We start from the raw sequence: 23,394 nt of genomic DNA, 5'->3' as shown, positions 1-23,394 counted from the left end.
TTTGTATTGCCGGAACTTCGACTATTGGAAAGTTCAAATTCACTGCTGCGTTGATGCAAATTTTTGTTTGTTTATTGGCACTATCAAGTGCATTTGCATCTCACAACTAGAATTCTGCCGCTCTGGCTGAAGTTGAAGAATACAATTCTCAAAGATAAACGAACGTGGAGCCGGCCTTCAAAAAGTCTTTTTGTCACAATTTGTCAATCAATTAAAACATTGTATTTTTAGAATAATTATAACTAAAGTGCGTTTTTAATAATTTATTTAACGCGTAGGCAATTGCAAAAAATACCATTTTTTTAAGTTTTTGAGCTGGCACCAAAGCAATAAAATATTTCGAGTGGTGATTTGTGTTAAAATTAATTTCTCTGAAGTATTTTTTTGTGAATATGCACCATGTGTATGAATATGCAGCAACATAAAAATATAAGCTTTTTTATTTTTACCGTTCTTGGCACTGCGCTGCAGTGTTGCCATTCTCTATCAATAAATTGTAGACAACCTTCGCCTAAAAAGTTCTGTGTTGTTTTCTGCTGGCAAAGTTTTATGTGCAATCCAATTAATTCTAATTTTTCTGCAATGGAAACAATATTTTTTGTTCTTGAACAACAAAATCATTATCACAGAAACCAACCCATCCAATACGACACAAGTGACGATTATGACTGGTAGAGACGACTGCCAATCATCTGCAGTGGTCTTTTCGAAGATGATTGTTGTGGTGTTATTTTTCACACTTGACAATGACATAATTTGAAATGTCTTTGTGAGCGATGAAAATCCTGCTGTCGTTACTGTATGGTTGATTTCAATATTTTGGTGATTTTCTAAGTTAATTTTAACGTTGCTGGTTGCATTCTTGAAAGGCAACGTTGATGAAACGTATAGTGACTTTGTAGTGACTGATGACGTGCAATGATGGAGGAGTCTGGCCACCGTGTTTTTTTCCACCACCCCAGTGACGTAAACGTCAAACAGTGGACTTCCCTTGCGATAAGCAGAGTCATAGCAAATGACATCATGATATCCATTGACGTCAGCCAGCCAAGAACCTTGGTTGATCACCCAGCTTACGAAGGCAAGGAGTTTGCAATCGCAAAGCCACAAATTACCGCTCCAGTCTATGTACAGCTCTAGTGCGCTTCCAGTGGACAGCGTTTTTTCATTTTTAGATGACGACAGAAAAGTTTCAAGTGAGTTGGTGATTTCATAGTTCAAGAAGCCGTTGTTCTGAAAAGAGAATGGAGATTAAATCAACGATGTACACCAATTTTTTTAACCAGAGCGTTTGTAAATATTTCTTGTAGATTTATAACAGAGAAAAATAAACTGCCAAATTTGATCAGGACAGAGATGTTTAGAAATGCTTCGTTAATTCGTATCCGGGAAGCGAAACTTTTTCCCGCGATCTTTCTGTCTCATTTGCATATTTCTGTAAGCGGAGCCATTACTGATTACCATGCGGCGCGCGAAACTGTTTTTACCAATTTTCGCCCTCCAGCAGGTCCAAATATAAACATTGAACTTGAAAAAATACGTAGCCTGGAGGCACACCTCGTCTAGTCAAGTTTAAAAAAGTTGAGAAAAGAAATTGATTCTGGTCACTAGTCTAAAAGTAAGATTTTCCGAATTGATTAAGAATTAACCCTACCGTTACTTTTTTGACAAGCTGTTGTGCACTGAAAAAATTAATGTTGGCCTAAAAAAAAAAATGACGTCGATGGGCGTCGAACCGATGTCCTCACGATTATAAGGTAAAAGACGAAAACACTGAACCAAACGCGCCAACGAAAAATGATTGCATTCACACGGTAAATAAAAACTCTATGCGAAGTAGCAAAAAGTTCGGGGACAAAAAACACATTCGGGAACGCTCGATTGGATGATGATGCATTTAAGTATTTCATTTCTACACAATCGTTTTTCTGTTCTTCTATTTCAAACAGAATTTCGTTCCGTTGTCAAATCAAAACGAAACAACTTGGTTCAAAAGAATCATTAAATAAAATACCAAAAAAATGCATTTACATTGTTTGTTTCTCGGAGGTTGTCCAACCACCTATAGTCCAGAAACTGCAGATTGTTGTTACGTAATTCCAAATGAGTTAGCTTGGTGCATCCGCGAAGAAAGTCTGGTGCTAAATCGGCCAGAAGATTTTGACCCAAATCAATATAAACAAGCGATTGCACGTTATCCAAGATTTCTGATGACCACATTGAGATAAAGTTGTCTGATAGGTCCAGACTAGTTAGTCGTTCCAAGCCTGTAAACGCATCCTCACTCACGACTTTTATTCCGCAGTTGGAAGCTTGGAGCAAAGTGAGGTTTGGTAAGCAAGCAAAGAAACTGCGATAACTTCCTATAAAAATTAAACAGGTCAACGTAAAAACACGCGATAAGTAAAGCAGTAAAGATAACACAGAATAGCCTGTAAATGCATGAATTTAAGCAATCGGAGGAAAAAGGGTTAAAAAGTACATATTTAGCATAGACCATTACCCATTAGACAAATTGTTTTGTCGTCAGAATGTACTTTTCGACCGTAAAACCAAACTACCCAGACAGCAAGTTTACACACGTTAAATCACTGTAGGCTAAAAATGAAGGACTTGCTATCTGGGTACTACATTCTACACTACATGTACATGGCCTACTTAGGTTTCTAGACTACCGTACTCAATATGCAGGCAATGCTTTGGCAGAGGAAAGTTATAACATTCTTAATATGGAGACAGTTTTTAAATGAATTGAATGAAGTACTCGAATAAGTTATAGACGAGAAAAGTTAAAGCTGACAACTTTTCCAAATGATCGTAAAGTGCTACCAAAAATTTATCAAAAACAAAAAAACTTGAAAATGTTGCGGACACTGGACATACCGGCCTACATTTAAAGCTTTAAATAAAAAATAACCAAATTGGTTTTTCTGAACAGTTACAAGTTTCATAAATATAAATAAAGTCTACAGACTGAGTACAGAGGTCATGCAATTGTCATACAGGTTATGGACAATTGCATTGATCATGGTTGGATACTGGCCGAATTTAAGCATAAATTTTTGTCACAAAATTAGCTTTTTGCATTTAAATTTAAGCCTGTAACCAAGTGCTTTTTGTATCAAAGTGACGAGAGATAAGTTGACGTTTTTTGGACTACAGTTTTCTAAAGATTTACTTAAACTTTGTCAAAATGTTTCAAGGTAAAAAATGTTCGAAACGTTGAGTCCATCAAGTCATCTGCAAAATGTGACTTAAAGAAGAAGTAATGTACAGTAGCCCAGGTCAAACGTCCCCATAGAAGCTTTTAATTATTGTCACGGTTCTTGCTAGGCTATATCTTACCAGGAAAGAGATAAAAACATCAAAACCCGCAACTCACAACAATTAACAACGATTTTACCGTTAAAGATTTCCGGCAGGTAGTTGGATGAGATCCTCAACACAATTAATTTCTTGAGGTTGCAGATTGCGTCACTCGAGAAGCACGATGACGTAGAGTGTGACGTCAACTGGTTGTAGCTCAAATCAAGTTCTGTTAACATGGCCAGCTCAGTGAAGGCATTGGGCTGAACAAAAATGTACAAAAACATAACAATTCACAAAATGTTGTCGACAGCTTTTCTACTGCTGCACTGATAAAATAATACTGGTCAATGAAAGTATATGATTTTACAAATGCAGAGTTTCATTCAATGCTTGAACTATTGAATGGTGCTGTTTACTTATTGTTTGATAACATGCTACTCTTTCTCGTGCCTGTATTAAAGGTTTTTATGTCAAAGCAAAACTGAATTGCTTGAAGAAATATTTCAGTCTAATATACAATAAACCTAATTACACTTTTTATTCGCAATTGAGTTGAGAATTTATTTCTAAAGACTTGTACACGGTGGCCCGAGCATCTATTTCGTAGGCCACAGTTTACAATCATGAGCAATTTAGTCGCTAATGTTGGTTAATACATTAAACAACAGCACATTGGGAAAGGAAATATATTTATGTTGTTTAAGTTTAAGTTATCAAAAATGCTTTACCAAAACCACAAACAATCAATTAAAACCTATTTTCTTGAGTTTGTGATGAAACTAATAAATAGCGTTTAGGTGAGTCATTCAATAACCTGAATGCAATTGACTTTGTTGTGAGAGAAAGACAAGTAGTCCAAACTTTTGACGTCGGAGAAGTGATCGAAAGCGAGTGACGTCATGATCTGATTCCACGAAAGGTCCATATATTGCAATGACGTCATGGCTTCGAATATTGTTGCTGGAAGCGCCTTCAAGTAGTTATGTCGCAGTATCAAACGTCGCAAGGTGGCAGTAGAAGCTCTGAATAGTAAATTGTTTCCGAACAATTCCTGGTCATCACTTTTGTCGTGCCTAGGCGTAACCCCCATGGCTGAAGATTTATAGCAAGTTTGGTTTGGTTTTTGAATCTTTATCCTCGGACTGACAAATCCTTGATTGGTTATTCCTGGTAGTTTCACATTCTTGTAGCGTAGAGGCTCTTGACGCAAGGCTGGTTACCGAGATTGACAGAGTGAAGTTTTCCGATTGTTGAAGTCTTGTTGCCAGGGAATTATTCCATTCACTAGGTGCCGCAGAATGGAGGGCAGTCCTGAAACGCGTTGCTCAAGCTCACACCCCGAAAGTCGAACCAGCGCCGCGTGATCTTGAGCCGGACCCGTAACCAGTAACATGAAGTGAAGGGAGGAAGTTAATCTTTGTGTCTACCTTCAGGCATCATTTTAAGTGTTCAAGCAAAGATACAGCCACATGCTCTTGAGCTGTGTCGAATCTATGACTCTAAAATTGCCACACCAATATTCTCACTAATTGATTATGCAGACACTGGTTATGATGACATGAGATGCAACTAACAGAGGTGTATGATAATGTGGTGACTTTTCATTTTTGCTAGGCTAAAAGTGACTATTTTCGTTCTATTTATTTTTAAAACTATGACTTCAAACAATTTTGTTTGATCTACTTTTTATATATATGTTTTATATATTCATGTGGCCTAAACTATTCTCTTGTTTTTTATACTATATCATTTTTTGAATTTATTTCATATTTTGATTTTTTTTCGTAAGATATATTCTTACCTCAAGACATTGGCGGATTCCAGTGATGTCAAGTGATTGTTGCTGAAGTCAAAAACATAAAAGTTCTTGACACGGATTGCAATTGGAATGGCCGTGAGGTTAGAATGCTTGCATGAGATTGTACGCGTGGGAAAAAAACAAGAGCAGTTTCCGCATAAATCCGGAAATGAGACAGCACCACCAGCAAATATCAAAAAAAGAAAAATATGCATCACTATGAAATGTTTCATTTAAAAACAAAACTTTAAAGATACAATATTTTCAAAATGCATTCTACGTCGGTGTACTAAACAATCACTTTACAATGATTGCAAAACTTAAATATTAAACAAATTTTAGCAGGAGGCCTAGTTTGTGTTTATGCTAGTTCTATGTTAGTTTCAAAACAATGTGACTTTTGCTTATGTTTCTTGTACTATAGAGACTGGACCTTCAAAGCCAGATTTGACATCAACATCCATCAGAACACGTCGGCCTTAGAGCAAGAGAAAAACAATGCTCGGACACGAGTTAGAGCCGTGGTTCATTTTCCGCTCTCCTTCTAATATACTGTATTACTTCATAATGTATGACCGGATATACGAGACAGTATAAACATTATCATCTTACGTTAAATTTTTGTCCATGATAAGAAACTTTTGGATAATTTATAGCTGCTCCTCCTTACATTTTTCTACCAACCATACTTGACCTTTTTGTAATGACAATAGAATGTAAAGATGATTCATAACATAAATAATATGAAAGAATAAAATGAAATACATAATATGTGTTTCTTTTATTTTCTCTTACAACTTTTTACGATAAGTAGGTTATAATATACACTGTGGTGTAGCCTACAGCCCTAGTTTCACTGATAGCATTTCTTAAAAATAACATATTTTATCTATTTTGTTGTTGAAACTTTGCCGCTGCTGAAACGTTGTCGCTATAAAAGTTGTGCATTTTACAAAAACACTAGTTTGCTTTCCACTCTTCTGATTTTGATCTGAAAAGGCAAAGCCATAAACATGTTTGTCATTGAGTTGCAGCTTGTTTATTGCTTTCAACAGTGCCCTGCTGCGTGGGGAAGCCACTTTAAACCATATGACTTACAACTTTATGCTAGTGAAAAAGACAAGAAGATTTTATTGCAGAGGCTTTTTGAAAGAACAAAGCTAGCAAAGCTGCTTTCAAACTATTGCTTCCTAGCAAAATCGCAAGGACAATGCAATAATTTCCAAGCAGAGGCGACATTGACAAAAGGGCAAACAACTTCCCAACAAAAGTAACAATTACGTAAATGATATGAGTTAAAACTATGTAAACAAAGGATTTAAGGGGAGCAGAGGGTACAGGTGCCCCGGGCCCCCCTATTGAAGGCCCCCCGACGTAGAAAAAAATGTGATTTTGTGTTATTATTTTCTTTCTTTCAGCCTTTGAAGTTTTCGCAAAATGCTGTGCAGTGCAGTGCTGGATTAAGGCTACTGTAGACGTAGAGGTGTTTTTTGCACGGGAGCCCCTCGATCTAAAAGTGCCCCGGGCCCCCATCAGGTAAATCCGCCGCTAAAATTGAGCATGTTTGTGTAATTGGCCCAAAGGCGGTGTTCCGAGAAAAAGTTTCATTCACTCATTTCATTCACTCATTTCATTCACTCATTTCATTCACTCATTTCATTCACTCATTTCATTCACTCATTTCATTCACTCATTTCATTCACTCATTTCATTCACTCATTTCATTCACTCATACTCAAAGTCTCATCCCGCTTTTCTTTTCGGCCTCACAGTGGCAGTTCAAGGCGGATTTTATCAAGCTCTGGAGACTTGTGGGGTTTTATTAGGCAGACAGGGGAAGGAAACTATTCTGGATAGAAGTCTCCAGAGATTCTTTAGTCTCGTGGTATTTTTACGCGCCATAAAACAGATACTTTTTGCAGGCATGACGAGATACCTCACGGTTCTTCATTTCGTAGACCCCATTTTGCACTAGATGAGAGGCAATGGCATTTGCAAAAATGGGGTATTGACGAAGGGAGCTAGAGGAAAGCTCAATGAGGTTGATGATTGTTTTGCTTGAGTGTGAAAAGTATATGGTTTTAACAGCTTTGTTATATCACTCAAGCTTCTTTGCATTAATCCGATAAAGTACCACCTGGCAGACAAAGACAAACACATCTGGAACAATTTAACGACAAAACAGAAACAATTATCCATGCAACATATAATAGGAACATTTGGTCTAACTATTCATCTGAGGCCGTCGATGCCTGGTTCAGGCAAGGCAATTGAAGAAGAAGAATAGCGGCGGCACTAGACAAACTTCCAGGTGTGCCCTTCAGGTAAGAGATATAAAAAGTTTCACACGTGGAGTTCCAGCACTTGCATACATGGTTCAACAATCTTGACATCAGTTGGAGAATAATCGACGAACATTCACTCTGGCTCTCGTGCACAAACGTAGCAATGCCGTGCTTCCTGTTTTAGTTAGACCCGACTAGCGTGCATTTTTGGAAATAGCTAGCTTACTGTAACTGCAAAAGTGGGTTTCCTGGAGTACCCGATTGGTATGCACAAATGCAGTATGCAACATGCACAAATGGAGGATGGCTCCATCTGCGATCTGTGATTGTGGCAAGGAGGAACAAACCGCAGACCATACCATCTGTAACTGCGCCATCTACCATGCGCCAAATGGTGTGCGTGATTTGCATGAACTGGATGACGAATGAATTCAATGGCTGCTCCACACCTGCCCAAACATCTAGCGTCGCCGCCACTGCCCAAGGGTGGTAAAAGACAGAGCCCCTCGACCCGTGGAGTGGCGAAGAAGGTTCAAACGAAGAAGAAGAAGATGGGAGAGCTGCTCCACAACATCTTGCTTGTTGAGCTGCAGAATGGCGGGGTGTTTGAACTTCTCAGAAGCATTGCCTTTGGTTTTCGTTGCCCTTGCAGCTGTGCCATCCAGGCGGAGCCCCTTTGTTGTAAAGTTTCGTTTCTTTTGTTTCACATTTGCTGCTTGTTGTAGGCTACATGTTAATCACAAGATGAGGTACGGAAAGCCACTTGTACTATATCCGTCGTTCATTCGGAAACAAGAAAAACAATAAATGAAGTGTGATCTGTAAACTTACAAGCATCTGCACATAATTAAGGTGGAGCTGGAAATTGCTTTGTTTATATTTGAATTCTATGTGGTTTATTGTACAGCATTAGGTCTATGATGGTTTAACAATGCGAACATTCAGGAATGACATGTAGCCTACTGTAAATACCTTTATTTCCCACGTGGATGTGCGTGCGCAACACAGCAATAAATGAATCAGCTTTGTAGTTTAGAATAGTGTACCCGAACAAAAGCTTACACTGTATTCGCAAACCCGTTGCAAGCGGATACGGAAATATCATCGGTGAATACACGCTCCTGTTACAATTGGGAGCTGGCGTAGACACAGCGATTTCATAATCGAACCAAGCGTTTATGAGAACTGGAACTCAGTTCAGGTAAAGTAGGACAATATTGCAAGTCAAATTTCCGTTTTCATGGCTATCTCAGACATGACATTGAAAGTGATGGAAATCACACAGTATGTGATCTGCCGGATGAGAGTGCTACAAGGGAAAGCCAATAATGTTGAAGAATTATCTCTTCTGGTTTTTGATTCTCACCTCTGTAAATGTCTTAGCTCAGTCAGGTAAATAGCTTGGGAGTGAAAATAATTGGTTGTAATCCTTCATTATATATGAGTGAAATATAAAAAGGTTATTTCTAATGTAATGTAGCCTACAGTAGCCTATACATGATGAAAAGTCTGAGCGTTAAAAAGTTAGTAACTCTATATCGTTCTATCCCAGTCAAAGAAAAAATCTGCAGAGGTTTAATTGATGTAGAAAGCACTGTCTCATTCCTGAACTGAGTTATCTTTAAGCTCTTCACAATCTTCGTTGCATCGGGCTTCGCTTTTTTAGTTCAACACATAAGAGAGTGTTTAGCTTAAGATCAATGCACTGTTTTATGTTTGAACTGGAAAAATGTTGTCACATTCTGCATTCGAAAATTCACTACGCTTTAAAACACAATTCAGAAACGGCTTGCTAACAAGGTCGAATGAGAGAAAAATTATTACCGGAATTTTCAATTTTATATTGTTCTTAGACTTGCAGTTCAGTTTCTTTCTATTCCTGACCATTATAGCAAAAACAGTAGTCTACATGTTAAAGATAGCCAACACAGCAAAGGTTTAGGAAAGGTAGAAGCAACGATTTGCGAACAGCGTGCTTGAAACCGAAATGTTGTAATAAGTTTTAAGGTTTAGCAGAGTTTGACAAATCTAACCTACCAGTCCCCCCACTATGAGAAAATAATAGTCTTTTATTATGTATGTAATGAAACAGACTGTATAGATTATAGAAACATCCGTCATTGCAATTAAACTTTGTTCGTTTTTTTATTGCTGCTGAAGTGTCTTGCTTGTTTTAGCTTAGCGGTTTCCAAACTTTTTTCTCTCATGGACGGGTTCTAAATTGAAAATAGCGTCGCGGACCGGCCATATAGGAAAAACGAAGTTTGACATTTACGCTACTTTTCGGTTTAATTTTTTTTATTGCCGTTTAAATACGCTTTCAGCAAGATTCGTGAAATAAAAATAGACAATGTAATGTCGAGGTCGGAAAAGACAACTAGTTGAGCACGGGAGTCTGGGAAGATTGCGCCCAGGAAAACTTTGACTAATTTAACAGTGTTTTGATCTTATTTCGCGCACTTTTATGCCCGATAATGAATTTTTAATCGAGATGCACACCTTGCATTTAATAAAAGACCAATATCATAAATTAAAATTAAACTTGTTTGGAAGTTTGAGGGACAAGCTTTGATTTAAAATAGAAATTACTTTTTTAAATATATTATCTTTCACAACTGCAGAAGGATTTCAATAATTTTTTGCTGAAGGTTTGTATAGTATTGTGCGAGCTAAAAGTAAAATTTTGAAAATCTATTTGAGGTTCCCCGCCTTTCGTATTTTAACTTATATGCTTATACAAGACACGTTTCACTTCACACTTGCAATAGAACAATCTAATTGTTATGTAGTTGGTGAGCAAGATGCTTACTTTGAAATATTTTATTAGTGTTCATGGTTTTTGAGGGCCCCGTAAAATTATACCGGTATTCATTAAATTCACTGCTGAAACTATGCACTCCCAATGCTACCCGTTAGGTTTATGATGTGGGATTGAGCGAGCGTGAAAATTATGCAAAAAATGTAGCCAATTTTTTTTTTTTTTGATTTTGGGAGAGATACGAGACCAAGTGCTCCCTCCTTGAATGCGTTACTACTTTGATACAGTATACAACAGGTTGTAGGTCATATTTTGTACGTATTTAGTAACTTACATAGCTACAATTGCTTTCACTGTGATCAATTTATTCTGTGACTAAGAACACAGCCTACTTTCAATCATTCTGCACTATTGACGGTCACTTCCAACGTGTGTTCTCGCGACCCAGTAACAACCATTTCACCATTCAATAATGGGTCGTGACCCTATGGTTGGAGACCTGTTCCCCTATGGTTGGAGACCTGGACCCCTGTTCTAGCCTACATTGACTCTAGCCTGTCTGTTCTAGCCTGCATAGCACAATACATTGATTGCAGTTTACTCTCTGGGGTTTATGTAGTTAAAGTTTTAGGAAAACCGGTTAATACAACCACCGCTTAGTAGACCTACATCCAATATCTACAGGTCTCGAGGTGGATGTATTAAACGAATTCCACTCCACTTAGAAAACCGATAGGCTGTTTTTAAAATAGCTGAGTAATCAGCAACTTAATTGGTAAAGGACCAAACTGCGCGGACCATAAAATAATGCAAAAAGGTTTGAAAGTTATTTGTATTAAAAGCGAATTTTCAGATAAAGCCAATTAAAATTTATTCTCTTATGAAGGAGAGGGGATTGTAGAATGGAAGTTGCAACCCTGCAACACAACAAACGAACCGGTCCAGGTTGCTTATTCCAACATATGCGATCAAGCCTGTATTGAGGAATGTAATCACAAACAGGGTAAGTGAATGAGACTGTTAGTGAGGCTTTGGTAGAGACAGGGAAGGGATCGCCAACTCGGTTGAATATCCGACAACCGGAGTGTAAAAGTGTTGCCAGATAGTTTTTAAATTTTTAGAAAAAATATTACTTTGGCATTTTTAAAGTAGTAGTTGCCCAAAACTTTCCCGTAAACAAATATTTTAAAACTAATCTAAAGCAATTTTATTGTTCACTTATCAAACTATCATATTTTTGGCACATTAACCCTCTCTTGTACATAAAACATATTAAGCCTACTTGAAAAATAATTACCGGCTTCAACACTTAAAACATGAAGCCATTTATTCCTGAGGTGTATTTTAATTTTCTCAATTTTGTTTGTTCTTAACTGGTTTCTAATAATTTTTTTTACACCTGCAAGTTTTATTTAAGTTTGGTACATAAATTTAAAACATTCTTATTGCAAAGAGCTTCGGTAGAGAGTTTGTCTTGTTGAACCATAGGCATACGAAGCCGAGCAACGTGATCAAGCTTAGCATCTTCAAGTTTATTACATTTACATAAACATAAAACTACGCATTTTAATTTAACTACTACATTAAAACTCGATACTTAATTTGTTGCGTAGTTTTATGTTTATGTAAATGTAATAAACTTGAAGATGCTAAGCTTGATCACGTTGCTCTTATTGCAAAGTTACACAACTACAAACTACTTTAACTCAATCTTGTGCAACTTTAAACTTCAGGTTAGGTTTAAACGGACAAGCTTTGGGCGAACACTACTCTTTAAAAATGCCAAAATAATAATTTGTTCTAAAAATATAAAAAATATCTGGCAACACTTTCAGACTCCGATTGTCGGATTTTCAGCTGAGTTGGCGATCCCTATGAATCCCTGGGTAGAGAGTGTATATTTTGTACTATAAACACACCAAGCTGAGTAACATAGCCAGATAAGCTATAACATAGCCTACACCCTACAGTAATTACACCGGTCAACAAATTTTAACTAAAATTTATAATCAGAGCTGCATGTAGGCTTTTCCAGATAAATTTTCGGCGCTGATTCCGAATCTGGGCTCGTTTTTTCTCTAGCATATCAGGTTTTGAAACTATTTGCATTTTAATATGTTAGGTATTTTTACATATTACTTGGTTATATAAAAATACGTTTCTAAAATGCAATTGGTAATCACAATGCATTGTGAAACCAGCTTTGTGCAAACTTGAAGTTAAATTGTCATTAATTATGTCAAATTGCATCGCATTTGCATTGCTATCGGTCAAATTTAAACAACAAAATTTTGAATATCTGAAACCTGATGTGCTGAAGAAGAAATAAGCAAATTTTTGGAATCATTGTCAAAAACTCTTCAAAAATCCCCTAATTGGATCTCGGATTAAAACTTGTCGATGACCAGTGTAATTTTTAAACATTCACAAGCTGCATACTTCCTTTGTTCTATGCTTTAATGTTGTTTATAAATTCGATTTTTTGCTTGATGCAAATCTACACATCAAAAAATTAACAAAACATTTATTTACCAGAGCTGGAAAACTCCTAAATTTGAAGTGTAGGCTACACACAAAACTGCGAGTAGAGATCGCATTTTCTCATGTGCACTGTGCAGTATTTAATCGGTAAAGCGTTGAAAGATAACGGAGTTGATAATAAATTTGTTATCGTGTCGTTGCTGTGGAGAGCTATGAAGCGTAACAACAAAATCAAAAACAACCTATTGTATCAAACGTTTTTAAAATTTGAATCCAGTTTTCATATCGTCTCAAGGGTGGGGTGGCTCATGTTTGACTGTAATGTTGTCGCTGTTGTCTAAACCAAAGCTAGATGTTTTTGGTACATGTATTAAAGAGATACTAAAGGAAAAACATGACATGGCGATTGTAGTACACGTTCTTTGTGTTTAACATGCTACTATAAAACGATTTTCAATAAAATTTTGCCCCATTGCGGTCTGATCAGCATTCCGCGCGTGCTTTTGTCAGAACTTTCAAAATGGAAATGGGTGAAGCGTGCGTCTGTACAGTCTACGTCACTATCGACTAGCAATCAACTGATCGGGAAATAGTTTTTACTGTGAGCGATTTAACTGTAGGCTATGTATGTATGTACATCAAAACATCAGACAGTTTGCTCAAAACATCAGACAGTTTGCTCAAAACATCAGATCTGATGTTAAAACATCAGATGTGGTAACGTGGCTTTTGTTATTGCTGTCGATAGTGACGTATGCTCGAGCAGTGTTTTCAGTTTTTGGTCATGTTGAAAAAATTAAAAGTAAATGAAACATTGAACTTTAGACCTTGCCAGTGCCATTGAAAGAAAAAATTTTCGGTAATTTTTTTTAGAATGTATTCTTGAATGTTCAGTTTACGCATTTTAATGTTTAATTCCCATTTGAAAATTTCATTTAGTATGCCTTGCAAAAAGCGTATTTAAAGTGCATAGCCTACTGGTAGCTTTTCTTCCACTCTATAGTTTACAATTAACGATTTGAATTATGGTTTTCTTTAAAAAAACAAATTTGAAACAAATTCTTTCAAAAGATTAAAAAAAAATATAAAAATAATAATGATAACAACATTTATATAGCGCCACATTCACAGTGCAAACTACGCTCCAGGGCGCTGTACATGACGATGCATGGTGATAAAATCATACGGTACTTTCAGTCATAATGTTCAGTGAAATAGAACGTTTTCAAGCGAGTTTAAATTTTCAGCTTTTTTTTACACAAATAGGCAAACTACTCCAGCAACTGGCAGCAGAAACTTTGAAGGTGCGATTTCCATATTGTATTTTACATGAAGTGTTACATAAGAGCAATTAATGTTGAGAATGCAAAGTTCTGGCTGGTTTATAATGAACGTTGAACAAGTAAAGTGTCCAGATAGGTCGGAGCAAAATTATGGAAAACTTCATAAATTAATAGACATATTTTGAAGCGAATACGATACAATACTGGAAGCTAATGCAGGGATTTTAGTAGGCCTATAGGAGTAGTGTGCTCATGTTCACGTGTTAAAGTAATTAGCCGAGCGACGGCATTGTGAACTCTTTGAAGACGCAAAATAGTACAATGTGGAATATTATTTAGCAATGAATTTGAATAATCAAGCCTGGATGTTACAAATGCATTAGTTAAAGTGTTACAAGCATCAACATTTATGATTTGTCTGATAGAATCAATATTTCTAAAATAAAAAAAAATTTAACAGTGTCACTGACAAAGTTTTCCAAACACAAATGTTGATTTAATGTTGCACCAATCAATGTAATTGAATTAGAAGAAGAAAGATTAATATTACTCAGGATAAGGTTATGTCGACTGTGAAATCCTTCGCTAATACTCTACAAGTATGCGAGTCTACCAGGAATAGTCTATCAAGGCTTTGTCAGTTCGAGGATAAAGATTCAAAACGAAACCAAACCAATAAGAGGAGTTAAGAATAAACTTGTATACTAATATGCTTTTATTTTGAAGGAAGCCTCTCAAATTGCATATCATTGCCAAAGTATTGTGAAGGTCTTGCAGCCAAATGTGGCCCCACCGGTTGTGAATGTATCCCGAGTTCACGGTTGCCTGGCAACCCATACTCACTAGAAACTGTCGCAGATCATGTGATTGATCGAATCACTTGTGAAAGTGATGCCATTCGATTGCAGTAAGTAAACTTAGAACACTTTGAAGAAATGTTTAAACCATAAGCCATAACAAACATTTTAGTCTCGTTAGTGGAAGTTTGATTAAACATTTTTTTACGTCCTCTCCAAGCGGCGTTGGTTCCGCTTTTGAGGTGTGCGCTTGAGCAACGCATTTCAGGACTGCTCTCTATTCAACGTCACTTAGTAGATAGAATATAGTCTACAGCCAACAACACTTCAACAACCATGGAAACTTCACTCAGACAATCTCGGTAACCGGCTATGCATCAGTGGTTCAAAGCTTGTATAAGTAGCCCATGCTACACTGCCAGAAATAATAATCTATCAAACGCTTTGTCAATCCGAGGGAAAAACCTGTTTCAAAACTTGTTCTTAGAGTTTTAAATATGTGTACTAGCTTTGAATTCGTATTTGTATTTCTAACTTTGTCAATGGGGTTTGCGCAGCTGTAACGTTTTCGCTTAATTGTCGTTAGTCATTGTTCAACATCGAAAATTCTAATCAAATTTTCTTACTACAAAATTTTGATGAATTGTGTTGGTGGAAAATTGTCTCCTAAGCTTTTTTGCTTAAAACGTTTCGATCATGTCAATATTTTATTTTCATAATCAAGTTCATTCTTCATGGTAAATTGAGACTTCAACGAAAAAGCAAGAAATCCAATATTTGTACGTGCACTTCTAGCAAATGTTTAGCCAAGAAACAGTCGTGTTCTTTCCAATATACAAGATATACGTAGAGATACAACCGTGTCTTTGTGTGTGTAGTCTTTTGTATAGCCTACCCAGCCTACATTTGGTTACCCACCCAACTAGCTTTATGTTTGTAAGTAGCCTAAGCACGTTGGACTTGATTGCTTTCTTTATGCTTAGCGTGAAAAAGTGCGCAGTGAATGCCTTGGGGTTCTCATTGAAGAATTTCTACATCAACGGAATCACAAACTCTTCGCATATTCCCTCTGTGGATGACGTCACATTGGATCGTGACGTCAGCAACACGTGTGTGGGGTCCATGGAAATAAGCGAAGACGGCCTTCGTTACCTGTTTGAGATCCAAAAAAGTCTGGCTGGATGTAACAGTTTGGTTGAAGTAATTTAAAGCATCTTTTACTAAAATACTACAATCTGTGCAAGTTAGTAAACCACTAATCAGCCTTCTATGCAGTGCTGTATTTGTAAAAAAAGCACAGGGTATACTGTCAGATTTGCCAAAATGATAAATAATACACAACTTGCAAAAAATGATCATTCTAGCAAAAAATGGTTTCAATATGTTTCTTTTGCATTGACGGAAAACTTATGTTTAGATCCATGTTGCTTCGAATTAAATTTTGTTGTGAATAATTTCATTATGAAACAAAACAGATCGTAATAAATAGCCCGGCAGGTAAAGAAGTCCCTTCTACGTTGCAGGCCGACGAAAATAGCGTGACATATACAAACGCAATAAAAGCGACGACGAGAAAATCAATTTTCGAACGCTACGCCCTTTACGTCATGTTCTCATGCACGTTTAAAAGGGCGCCCACCAGCGGTCAAATTATCGCGGTTCAACCGACCTCCCACGATGTTCAAGTTTACAGCGGGAAGTTATACAAAGACTTTGAAATCATAATGAAGATTTGGGAGGAAGACTGGTTTGAAGTTCCCTACGTCACAACAGACAGCTACGATGCCAACGCTTACATTTACATCACAATCAACGCAGAAGTTGAAGATGCAAAGCGATTTAATGTGCAGGTAGGATGCAGCGTTTCCATTCGAAAATATGGAATGCAATATTTTCAATTGGATTTGATTAACAGTAAAAATCTTTATCTTCAAACTGAGAAAGTCTTTTTGGAAACTTCATCCTGGCAGTTGTGCATAGGCTACTTCAAACAGCTTTGAAGAATCCCAAGTGATAGTAGTGATAAGTTAGTTATGGGATTAATTTAGATTCTTTATCTACGTTGCTTCGAGCAGCAAATCTTTTAATTTTGCTTTCACAAGAAGCTACAATGAGTAGCAAAACCGCTATGCAACTGCAGCCTCCTAGTTTCTCCATGCTCAATTTCTCAACATAAGCAAGTCATCCCTGGACCACTAAAGGTCAATCCAAAGGTCACTTGATTGGAATCATTCAAAGGTCAATGTAATTGACTCAAAAAATTTTGTTTGTTTGTAGATTTTGAAAGCAACATTGGCAATACGAAATTTAACAGACGACACAAACTTCCACTCTCTCATTCGTGACGGGTAAGCCAGAGAAGAAAAGCCGCCGTTGTTACATCGCTTTGATGTTTAACTATATAGATACGAAAGTGATGTGACAAAGATACGTGAAGTAACAATGATAACGCTTTTTAGTAATGACGTTGCTAAAAAATGTGTCAAGTTTGTTTAGTTTATCTTCACATGAGCGTAAAAATATAGGCTATAGATTTTGGTTATTTTTGCAAACTAAACTACTGTGGTGATTCTTTGAAAATGTTTATAATTCTCAATATCACAATGTTTGCGGAACAGCTGCGCTACCTCTGACCAGATTTCCCATGAAGAAATTGTCGTTGAACGTAACGGGGAATCGTTGGTGGCAAAGTTCAAGTTTCGGTTGCTCAAATCGAAGATCACCGAGGAAGAACAGCTGATTTATGTACACGTGGTGGCGCACCTGTGTGATGAAATATTTGAAGGAGATTGTAAAAGGGTAAACTTTTCAATGGGTTTTGGTATTTCCAAAAAGTGTTAGACTACCGCTAAAATCTTGACTTTAATGGTAAAAACACGTCCAGAAATGGATTGCAAGCATTTTGCATTAGTTTCACGTTTAAATTTCTTTAAAGAAAAAGCATAGGCTATATGGCGTGTTTAATTTTTTTAGTTTGTTTATTTCTTGACTGTTCACTTTTATAATCTTCAAACTTTGCAGCAAACTAAACTATCTATGAAGGTAAAAACTGATTTGCAGGATTGTAGTGCAAGACTGCGAAGAGACCTCAATCCACCAGAACAGAATACACGTTCAGTCACTTCCCCGCCTATAAAAGTTTCCAAATGGCAACAAAGTTTGTGGCTTAATACACTATCGCATGCATGACTGACTGCCACTTTCTCTTAACAACTTTTGTAAGCGCCTGCAAAGCATGAACCAATCAGATGTTGCGTTGTCTGTGACGTCAGTACGTAAATGCATAAATGGAAGTTAGAGGGAGACCAGAGAAAAAAGCAAACAGTTCTGATAGAAAGTAAATTAAAGGGCGGGAAACCCAAATTAACTTTTGCGAGTTTTTTGTTTCAGCGTGATGTCATTGTGTACAACATACGTTTTAGCAAAAAAAATCCAAATTTTGTTGCCCTCGTCTCGCTAAGGCCGCTTTTGTTTGATACCCGTTTGCGAGGTCTCGTGCGCATCCAGCCGTGACGCTGTACGCTGTGACGTCACAAGGTACATATAGTTGTGACCAAAAGTTTAAGACCAGACTTGAGTTATGATGATTTTTGCATTACTTCAAAATACTGCATCAGATATAAGATGATGCATAAAGATGATGCAACTGAAACAATGTCTGATGCAGTATTTTGAAGTAATGCAAAAACTGTCATAAATCAAGTCTGGTCTTAAACTTTTGGCCACAACTATATGTACCTTGTGACGTCACAGCGTACAGCGTCACGGCTGGATGCGCGCGAGACCTCGCAAACGGGTACCAAACAAAAGCGGCCTTAGCGAGACGCGGGCAACAAAATTTGGATTTTTTTTTTTTGCTAAAACGCATGTTGTACAGTGTACACAATGACATCAAGCTGAAACAAAAAACTCGCAAAAAGTTAATTTGGGTTTCCCCGCCCTTTAAGTGAACGTATAGCCAGTGTGCCCTGCAGTGCCGGATTAAGGGGGGGGGGCGGACTGGGCTGAAGCCCAGGGCCCCCACTTTTGGGGGCCCCCACCTCAAAGAAAAAATCTACTAATTTTTTTAGTTGCACAGCTGGAGATTACTGCTTTAATTCGTATCTCAAACAAGCAAGGGCGGCTCACCCATATGTGCTGCCAGCCCCAGTTATTCAATTTTTCTTCGTTTTGTTAACAAAAAACATATTTATTTGATACTTTCATATCCGAAAATGGTACGGATTACGGGTCAAAGTTATGATAATGCTGCCAATATGAGTGGCAAGTATAACGGTCTTCAAGCTCTTCTGTGCGAGAAATGTAGTGTAGCTCATTATGTCCCTTGCACAGCACATTCACTTAGTTTAATCGGTAGCCTAAATGTCCTGTAGAAACATGCCGTTCTGCCGCTGAGCTTTTTGAATTGTTGCAAAGCCTTTATTCATGGCTCGTCTCGTCTACTCATCGTTGGCAAGTCCATCCAAAATTCCTAGATGGTTTCCTGTTTTGAAGACATTATCTGATACAAGATGGTCAGTTAGATATAATGCAGTTCTTCTTCTTCTATCTAGTCTTCTAAAGTTCGTTGATACACCACAGATTGACACATTCTTCCGCAACGGAGTTATACACTGACAGGTCCCACCTACTGCACCGGGTGGCAAGCCGAGGGCAAACAAGAAGGTGATCCGCTGCATAGGCGTAGCCAGGGGGGGGGGGCGAAAGAGGCCATGCCCCCCCAAATTTTCCAAGTTTGGATTTCGAAGTTGAGCCCTTTGTTGAAAATATAATAAAGTTTGTAGAAATTTATATCGTTTTCCAAGACATCTGGCTTTTAACACCCCCAAGGATTTGTTTCAGACACACAGAAAGACACCAATAAATTTTGCAAATCGTAAATCGCGCAAAATTTACGCGATTTACGTTTCTTTGAACTAACTTGTGGAAGCAATTTCAGAATGGCTTACTCTGTTGGGTTTTTGTGTAGTTATTGAGTTTTTGTGTAGCTGAATTTTTGGTGTTCTCTTATTTAGCCGCAGTTTTTGCCCGTTCGTGTGTAAGAGCTATCTTTAATAAGTTAATAGCTGTTTATCTGCTAATAAATTTCATACAAATATTACCCTAAAAGTGTTTTCAGAAAGCGCTATAATCCATTATTTGAGTGTAATTTTTCAAAATTTTTCCGGGGGAGCATGCCCCCGGACCCCCTAGAATACGCGTGCCTTCGGCACGCTCTAACTCCCCTACCACTTTTATTGCTTCAACCCACCAGGATACGCCACTGCACATCAAGTAGCGATGGCTTTAAATCAAACACTTTGTTGTTCTCTTCAATTCATCAAATATTTCGCCCCCCCCCCCAAAAATTTTTCTCTGGCTACGCCACTGGTCCGCTGTTTGGGACTCCGTGAAACCGATACATGCAACTGGGCCCGTATCGTAGCCCCACTCCACCATTAATTTTTAGCGAAAAATGTCACTTGATAAGGGCCCCCACTTTCAGCTCAGCCCAGGGCCTCATAAAACCTTAATCCGGCCCTGGTGCCCTGGACCTGGAGGGTTAGGGCTAGAGAGAATATTTCCATGACGCGGGTTCGGTTCCCACCCCTGTAATAACTATTTTTTTCTGTTATTACCAAACAACGTTCAGAGCACTGATCAATTGTGTGGTTGAGTGCTAGAAGGGTCACAATTGGACGGAAGCCAATTAAACATCTTTTAGTTCGTTCATGGTTTACAAGCACTTACAAATGTTGTTACGTTAAAGTGGCTACACATTTAAATAGCTTACGGTACTCTAAAATGCAGCATCTTAGCTTTTCTCTAAAAGTAATTGGAATGAACTACCTAAGCCAGCAAAAACAAACCTTTAAAGTGTTTAAACTTTAAACACTTACGGTATTCCTCCGTTAGTGAAGACTTTAGGTCAGTGGTTCTCAACCTGGGGTCTGCGGATTACTAAAGCATTTGGGGGTCCGTGATTACCTTGATAAATTTTGAAAAAAAAGCGATCTTTTTACTTTCATTTCTCTCATTAAATTTGCTTACGTTGAAAAAGTTTCGGCATGGCACTTTGGGTCACCTTAATATTCAAATATTGCTGACATTTCTTGAACAACTCATTCATTTTCTTATTTGAGCGACTGTTTAACCTGAGATTTGCCACAGGAGTCATAGCGGCAATGCAATATGACACCGCACAATACGTAGTTGAGTAGCATAATTATTACAATAGAAAATAGTACGTTAATTGAGTTTCAGACAAAATTTAGGTAGGGGTCCACAGAATTAATAATTTGTCTAAAGGGGTCCGTGACAACAAAAAGGTTGGGAACCACTGCTTTAGGTTAAGAACCAATTAAGCAATAAGCACTCCTCTTCAGAGTGATTTTGAGAAAAAGCTGGCCGCATATTGCAAAACGACAACAATCTACGTTTTGAACATTGCAGGCTACTTCCAAGTATGGCAAAATCAAACAATTTACTGAGTAAAAATGCCGGTCTACAAAAAAACATTCATTGAACTTTGAAGCATCAAAATTGTGACTTCAGCTGCCGAGTTTTAAAGTTCAAATGTTCTCAGGAATTTTTACATTCGGACCGAGAAAGCCTGTGATAGGTTATTGCAGACAGTTTCGCATAGCCTACTTGTGTAGAGGCTTTAACCACCGATGCAGGCCGGTTACCGAGATTGACAGAGTGAAGTTTTCGATTACGGAAGTATAATATTGTCTGTAGATTATTTCACATAGGCCTACAAGGTGACGCTGAATGGAAATCATTTCTCAAAATAGTTGTTTAAGTGCACACCTCGAGAACCGAACCTATGCTGCTTGACCTTGCAGTTTCTTTGTGCACAAAGTCCTGTGGTTTACGAGCTAAGCTACTAGAGCTAAACATACAATTTGTTCATTAATAAGGTAGCCTAACCAACACACAAGTAGGCAAACAATCGTTATTTGTAGTCTCGGCATTTATCTACCACATCGGCACTGGACCATCGCACGCAGTATAGGCTATGATTTTGTAGGAACCTTGATACACGATCAAACGACAAGCCAATTTTATGTGTGCAGTAGCCTACTACCAAATAACGCCCTTCAAAGATGGCTCTCCGCTGAACTGCATCTGAAACAGTTAGTCCTGATAGACAACACAAGCAAAAACTGGTCAACCTCGGCAACTTAGCCTGGGTCAGTGGCTTATAGTTCAAACGGTTCACAACTAAGCTGTGAAAAGCCGCTAGAATTAAGTTTTCTCACTCCGAGGACAAACATAACCTCAAAGCAAAATCTTTACATCAACTTTACAGTTTTGTTTGCCTGCAAGATCGATTTCTCGAGCAGGCAATTGTGGCTTATGCTAATACAGTACATAAATAATAAGTTACTATGTCGCCTACAACACCTTGTGCAATTTCCTGTTTCAGCGGTCAACGAGACAGGCCACAACATCACTGTGATGCAAGCACTTGATTTCATCACAGAAAGCTGGGAAATCAACATCATGATTGGATGTATCCTTCTGCTTATCCTAACTCTCATGATCTCAATGTGTGTACTCCTCATAAAGCTGAGCAACAATAATCCACCAAATGCTCTCAAAGATGGGGAGCAGTGACTCTGGAAAAATGTATTGATGTTGACGATGCATTTGAAAAACTTTCATCACCGTGCTTTGGTTTGTTGTAGCAGTAAATATTCAACATTTACGCTACGGTAATGTGTTCTATTGTGGCATAAACAAACTCAGATCAGCGATTATTTTGCGTCGTAGGGGTGACATGACTTTCTATATGGGACTTCCAAATATGGTATGTAGCAATTGTCTTCATCTCTCCACAGGCTACGACCGACAATTCTTTCACATAGCCTCCTGGTAGGCTAGTGATTGGGCACACAGTTCAAAGCAGTGTGCCGTACACAGTAACCTGGTTGGTTTTGAATCTTTATCCTCGGACTGACAAAGCCTTGATAGGTTATTCCTGGTAGTTTTGCTCTTGACACAGCACCGGTTACCGAGATTGGCAGAGTAAAGATTCCGATTGTTGAAGTCTTGTTGCCGGGAAATTATTCCATTCACTAGATGCCGCTAAATGGAAAGCAGTTCTGGAATGCGTTGCTCAAGCGCACACCTCGAGAGTCGAACTTGCGCCGCGTGATCTTGAGCCGGACGCGTAAATACTGGCTAACGGCGCGGACAAATTAATTATTAGCGCTTGCAAAGGTACTGCTATAAAATCCCACGCATGTAAAACCAAGAATGTATTAACGTGTCAAACTTACTAATTGGCATCAAAGCTTCAAGAATTGTACTCAGTAATAAGTAAAATTCTATTCGAATTTGAAACATGGATACAAGTTGCAAAAGTTTGTATTTTTTGCATGATTTGTCTTCTTTATCTTAAGATGTCGAATTAAGACAAATTCTATTATACAAAGCAGTCTGATCTAGACATATGGATAAAGTGCAGAATGTAGACCGTCAGAGGAGCTCCAAGACACAAATCATACATCTCATTTATTCAAATTCACTTGCGCTACATAATTACCACAACAATTTGCGCTTCTACTTAGCTGAGCAACGAACAATATTTTCCTCACTAGAAAACCTAGTGTCAGCTACAGAGCAAACAAGTAAACGAAAGTTCACAGTCAACAACTCAGACGTTGATTTAATGTAAAATTGACTGGATTTCGGA

The 23,394-nt window shown here is 37.8% G+C and overlaps 2 protein-coding genes across 2 annotated transcripts; one reads left to right on the top strand and one right to left on the bottom strand.

The window, feature by feature from the left end:
* Positions 1 to 486: 486 nt before the first annotated feature.
* On the bottom strand, positions 487 to 4,399 carry LOC145770866 (uncharacterized). Its single transcript, XM_082582609.1, has 4 exons — positions 4,124 to 4,399; positions 3,404 to 3,569; positions 2,032 to 2,363; positions 487 to 1,233 (listed from the first exon to the last, which is right to left on the bottom strand). The coding sequence occupies exons 1-4, from the start codon at positions 4,397 to 4,399 to the stop codon at positions 487 to 489; spliced, it is 1,521 nt and encodes a 506-aa protein (XP_082438735.1).
* A 4,279-nt stretch (positions 4,400 to 8,678) lies between these two features.
* Positions 8,679 to 22,931, top strand: LOC145770063 (uromodulin-like). The gene is made up of 9 exons (XM_082581652.1): positions 8,679 to 8,784; positions 11,037 to 11,153; positions 14,641 to 14,821; positions 15,695 to 15,911; positions 16,235 to 16,561; positions 16,989 to 17,059; positions 17,330 to 17,510; positions 17,772 to 17,868; positions 22,123 to 22,931. The coding sequence occupies exons 1-9, from the start codon at positions 8,721 to 8,723 to the stop codon at positions 22,311 to 22,313; spliced, it is 1,446 nt and encodes a 481-aa protein (XP_082437778.1). The 5' UTR covers positions 8,679 to 8,720; the 3' UTR covers positions 22,314 to 22,931.
* Positions 22,932 to 23,394: the final 463 nt, after the last annotated feature.

Source organism: Aplidium turbinatum, chromosome 5 (genome assembly GCF_918807975.1).
Source record: "Aplidium turbinatum chromosome 5, kaAplTurb1.1, whole genome shotgun sequence".
Lineage (NCBI taxonomy): Eukaryota > Metazoa > Chordata > Ascidiacea > Aplousobranchia > Polyclinidae > Aplidium > Aplidium turbinatum.
The sequence above is the reverse complement of the archived record's forward strand: the minus strand, read 5'-3'. Positions and strand labels throughout refer to the sequence as shown.

Coding starts and splice junctions, on each gene's coding strand:
- LOC145770866 (XM_082582609.1), bottom strand. CDS start 4,399: ATGGGGGTTACGCCTAGGCACGACAAAAGTGATGACCAGGAATTGTTC. Junction 2,364..3,403: donor CCTGCCGGAAATCTTTAACG/GTAAAATCGTTG, acceptor TAATTTTTATAG/GAAGTTATCGCAGTTTCTTT. Junction 1,234..2,031: donor ACCTCCGAGAAACAAACAAT/GTAAATGCATTT, acceptor TTCTCTTTTCAG/AACAACGGCTTCTTGAACTA.
- LOC145770063 (XM_082581652.1), top strand. CDS start 8,721: ATGTTGAAGAATTATCTCTTCTGGTTTTTGATTCTCACCTCTGTAAAT. Junction 8,785..11,036: donor AAATGTCTTAGCTCAGTCAG/GTAAATAGCTTG, acceptor TCTCTTATGAAG/GAGAGGGGATTGTAGAATGG. Junction 17,869..22,122: donor AGTTTCCAAATGGCAACAAA/GTTTGTGGCTTA, acceptor TTCCTGTTTCAG/CGGTCAACGAGACAGGCCAC.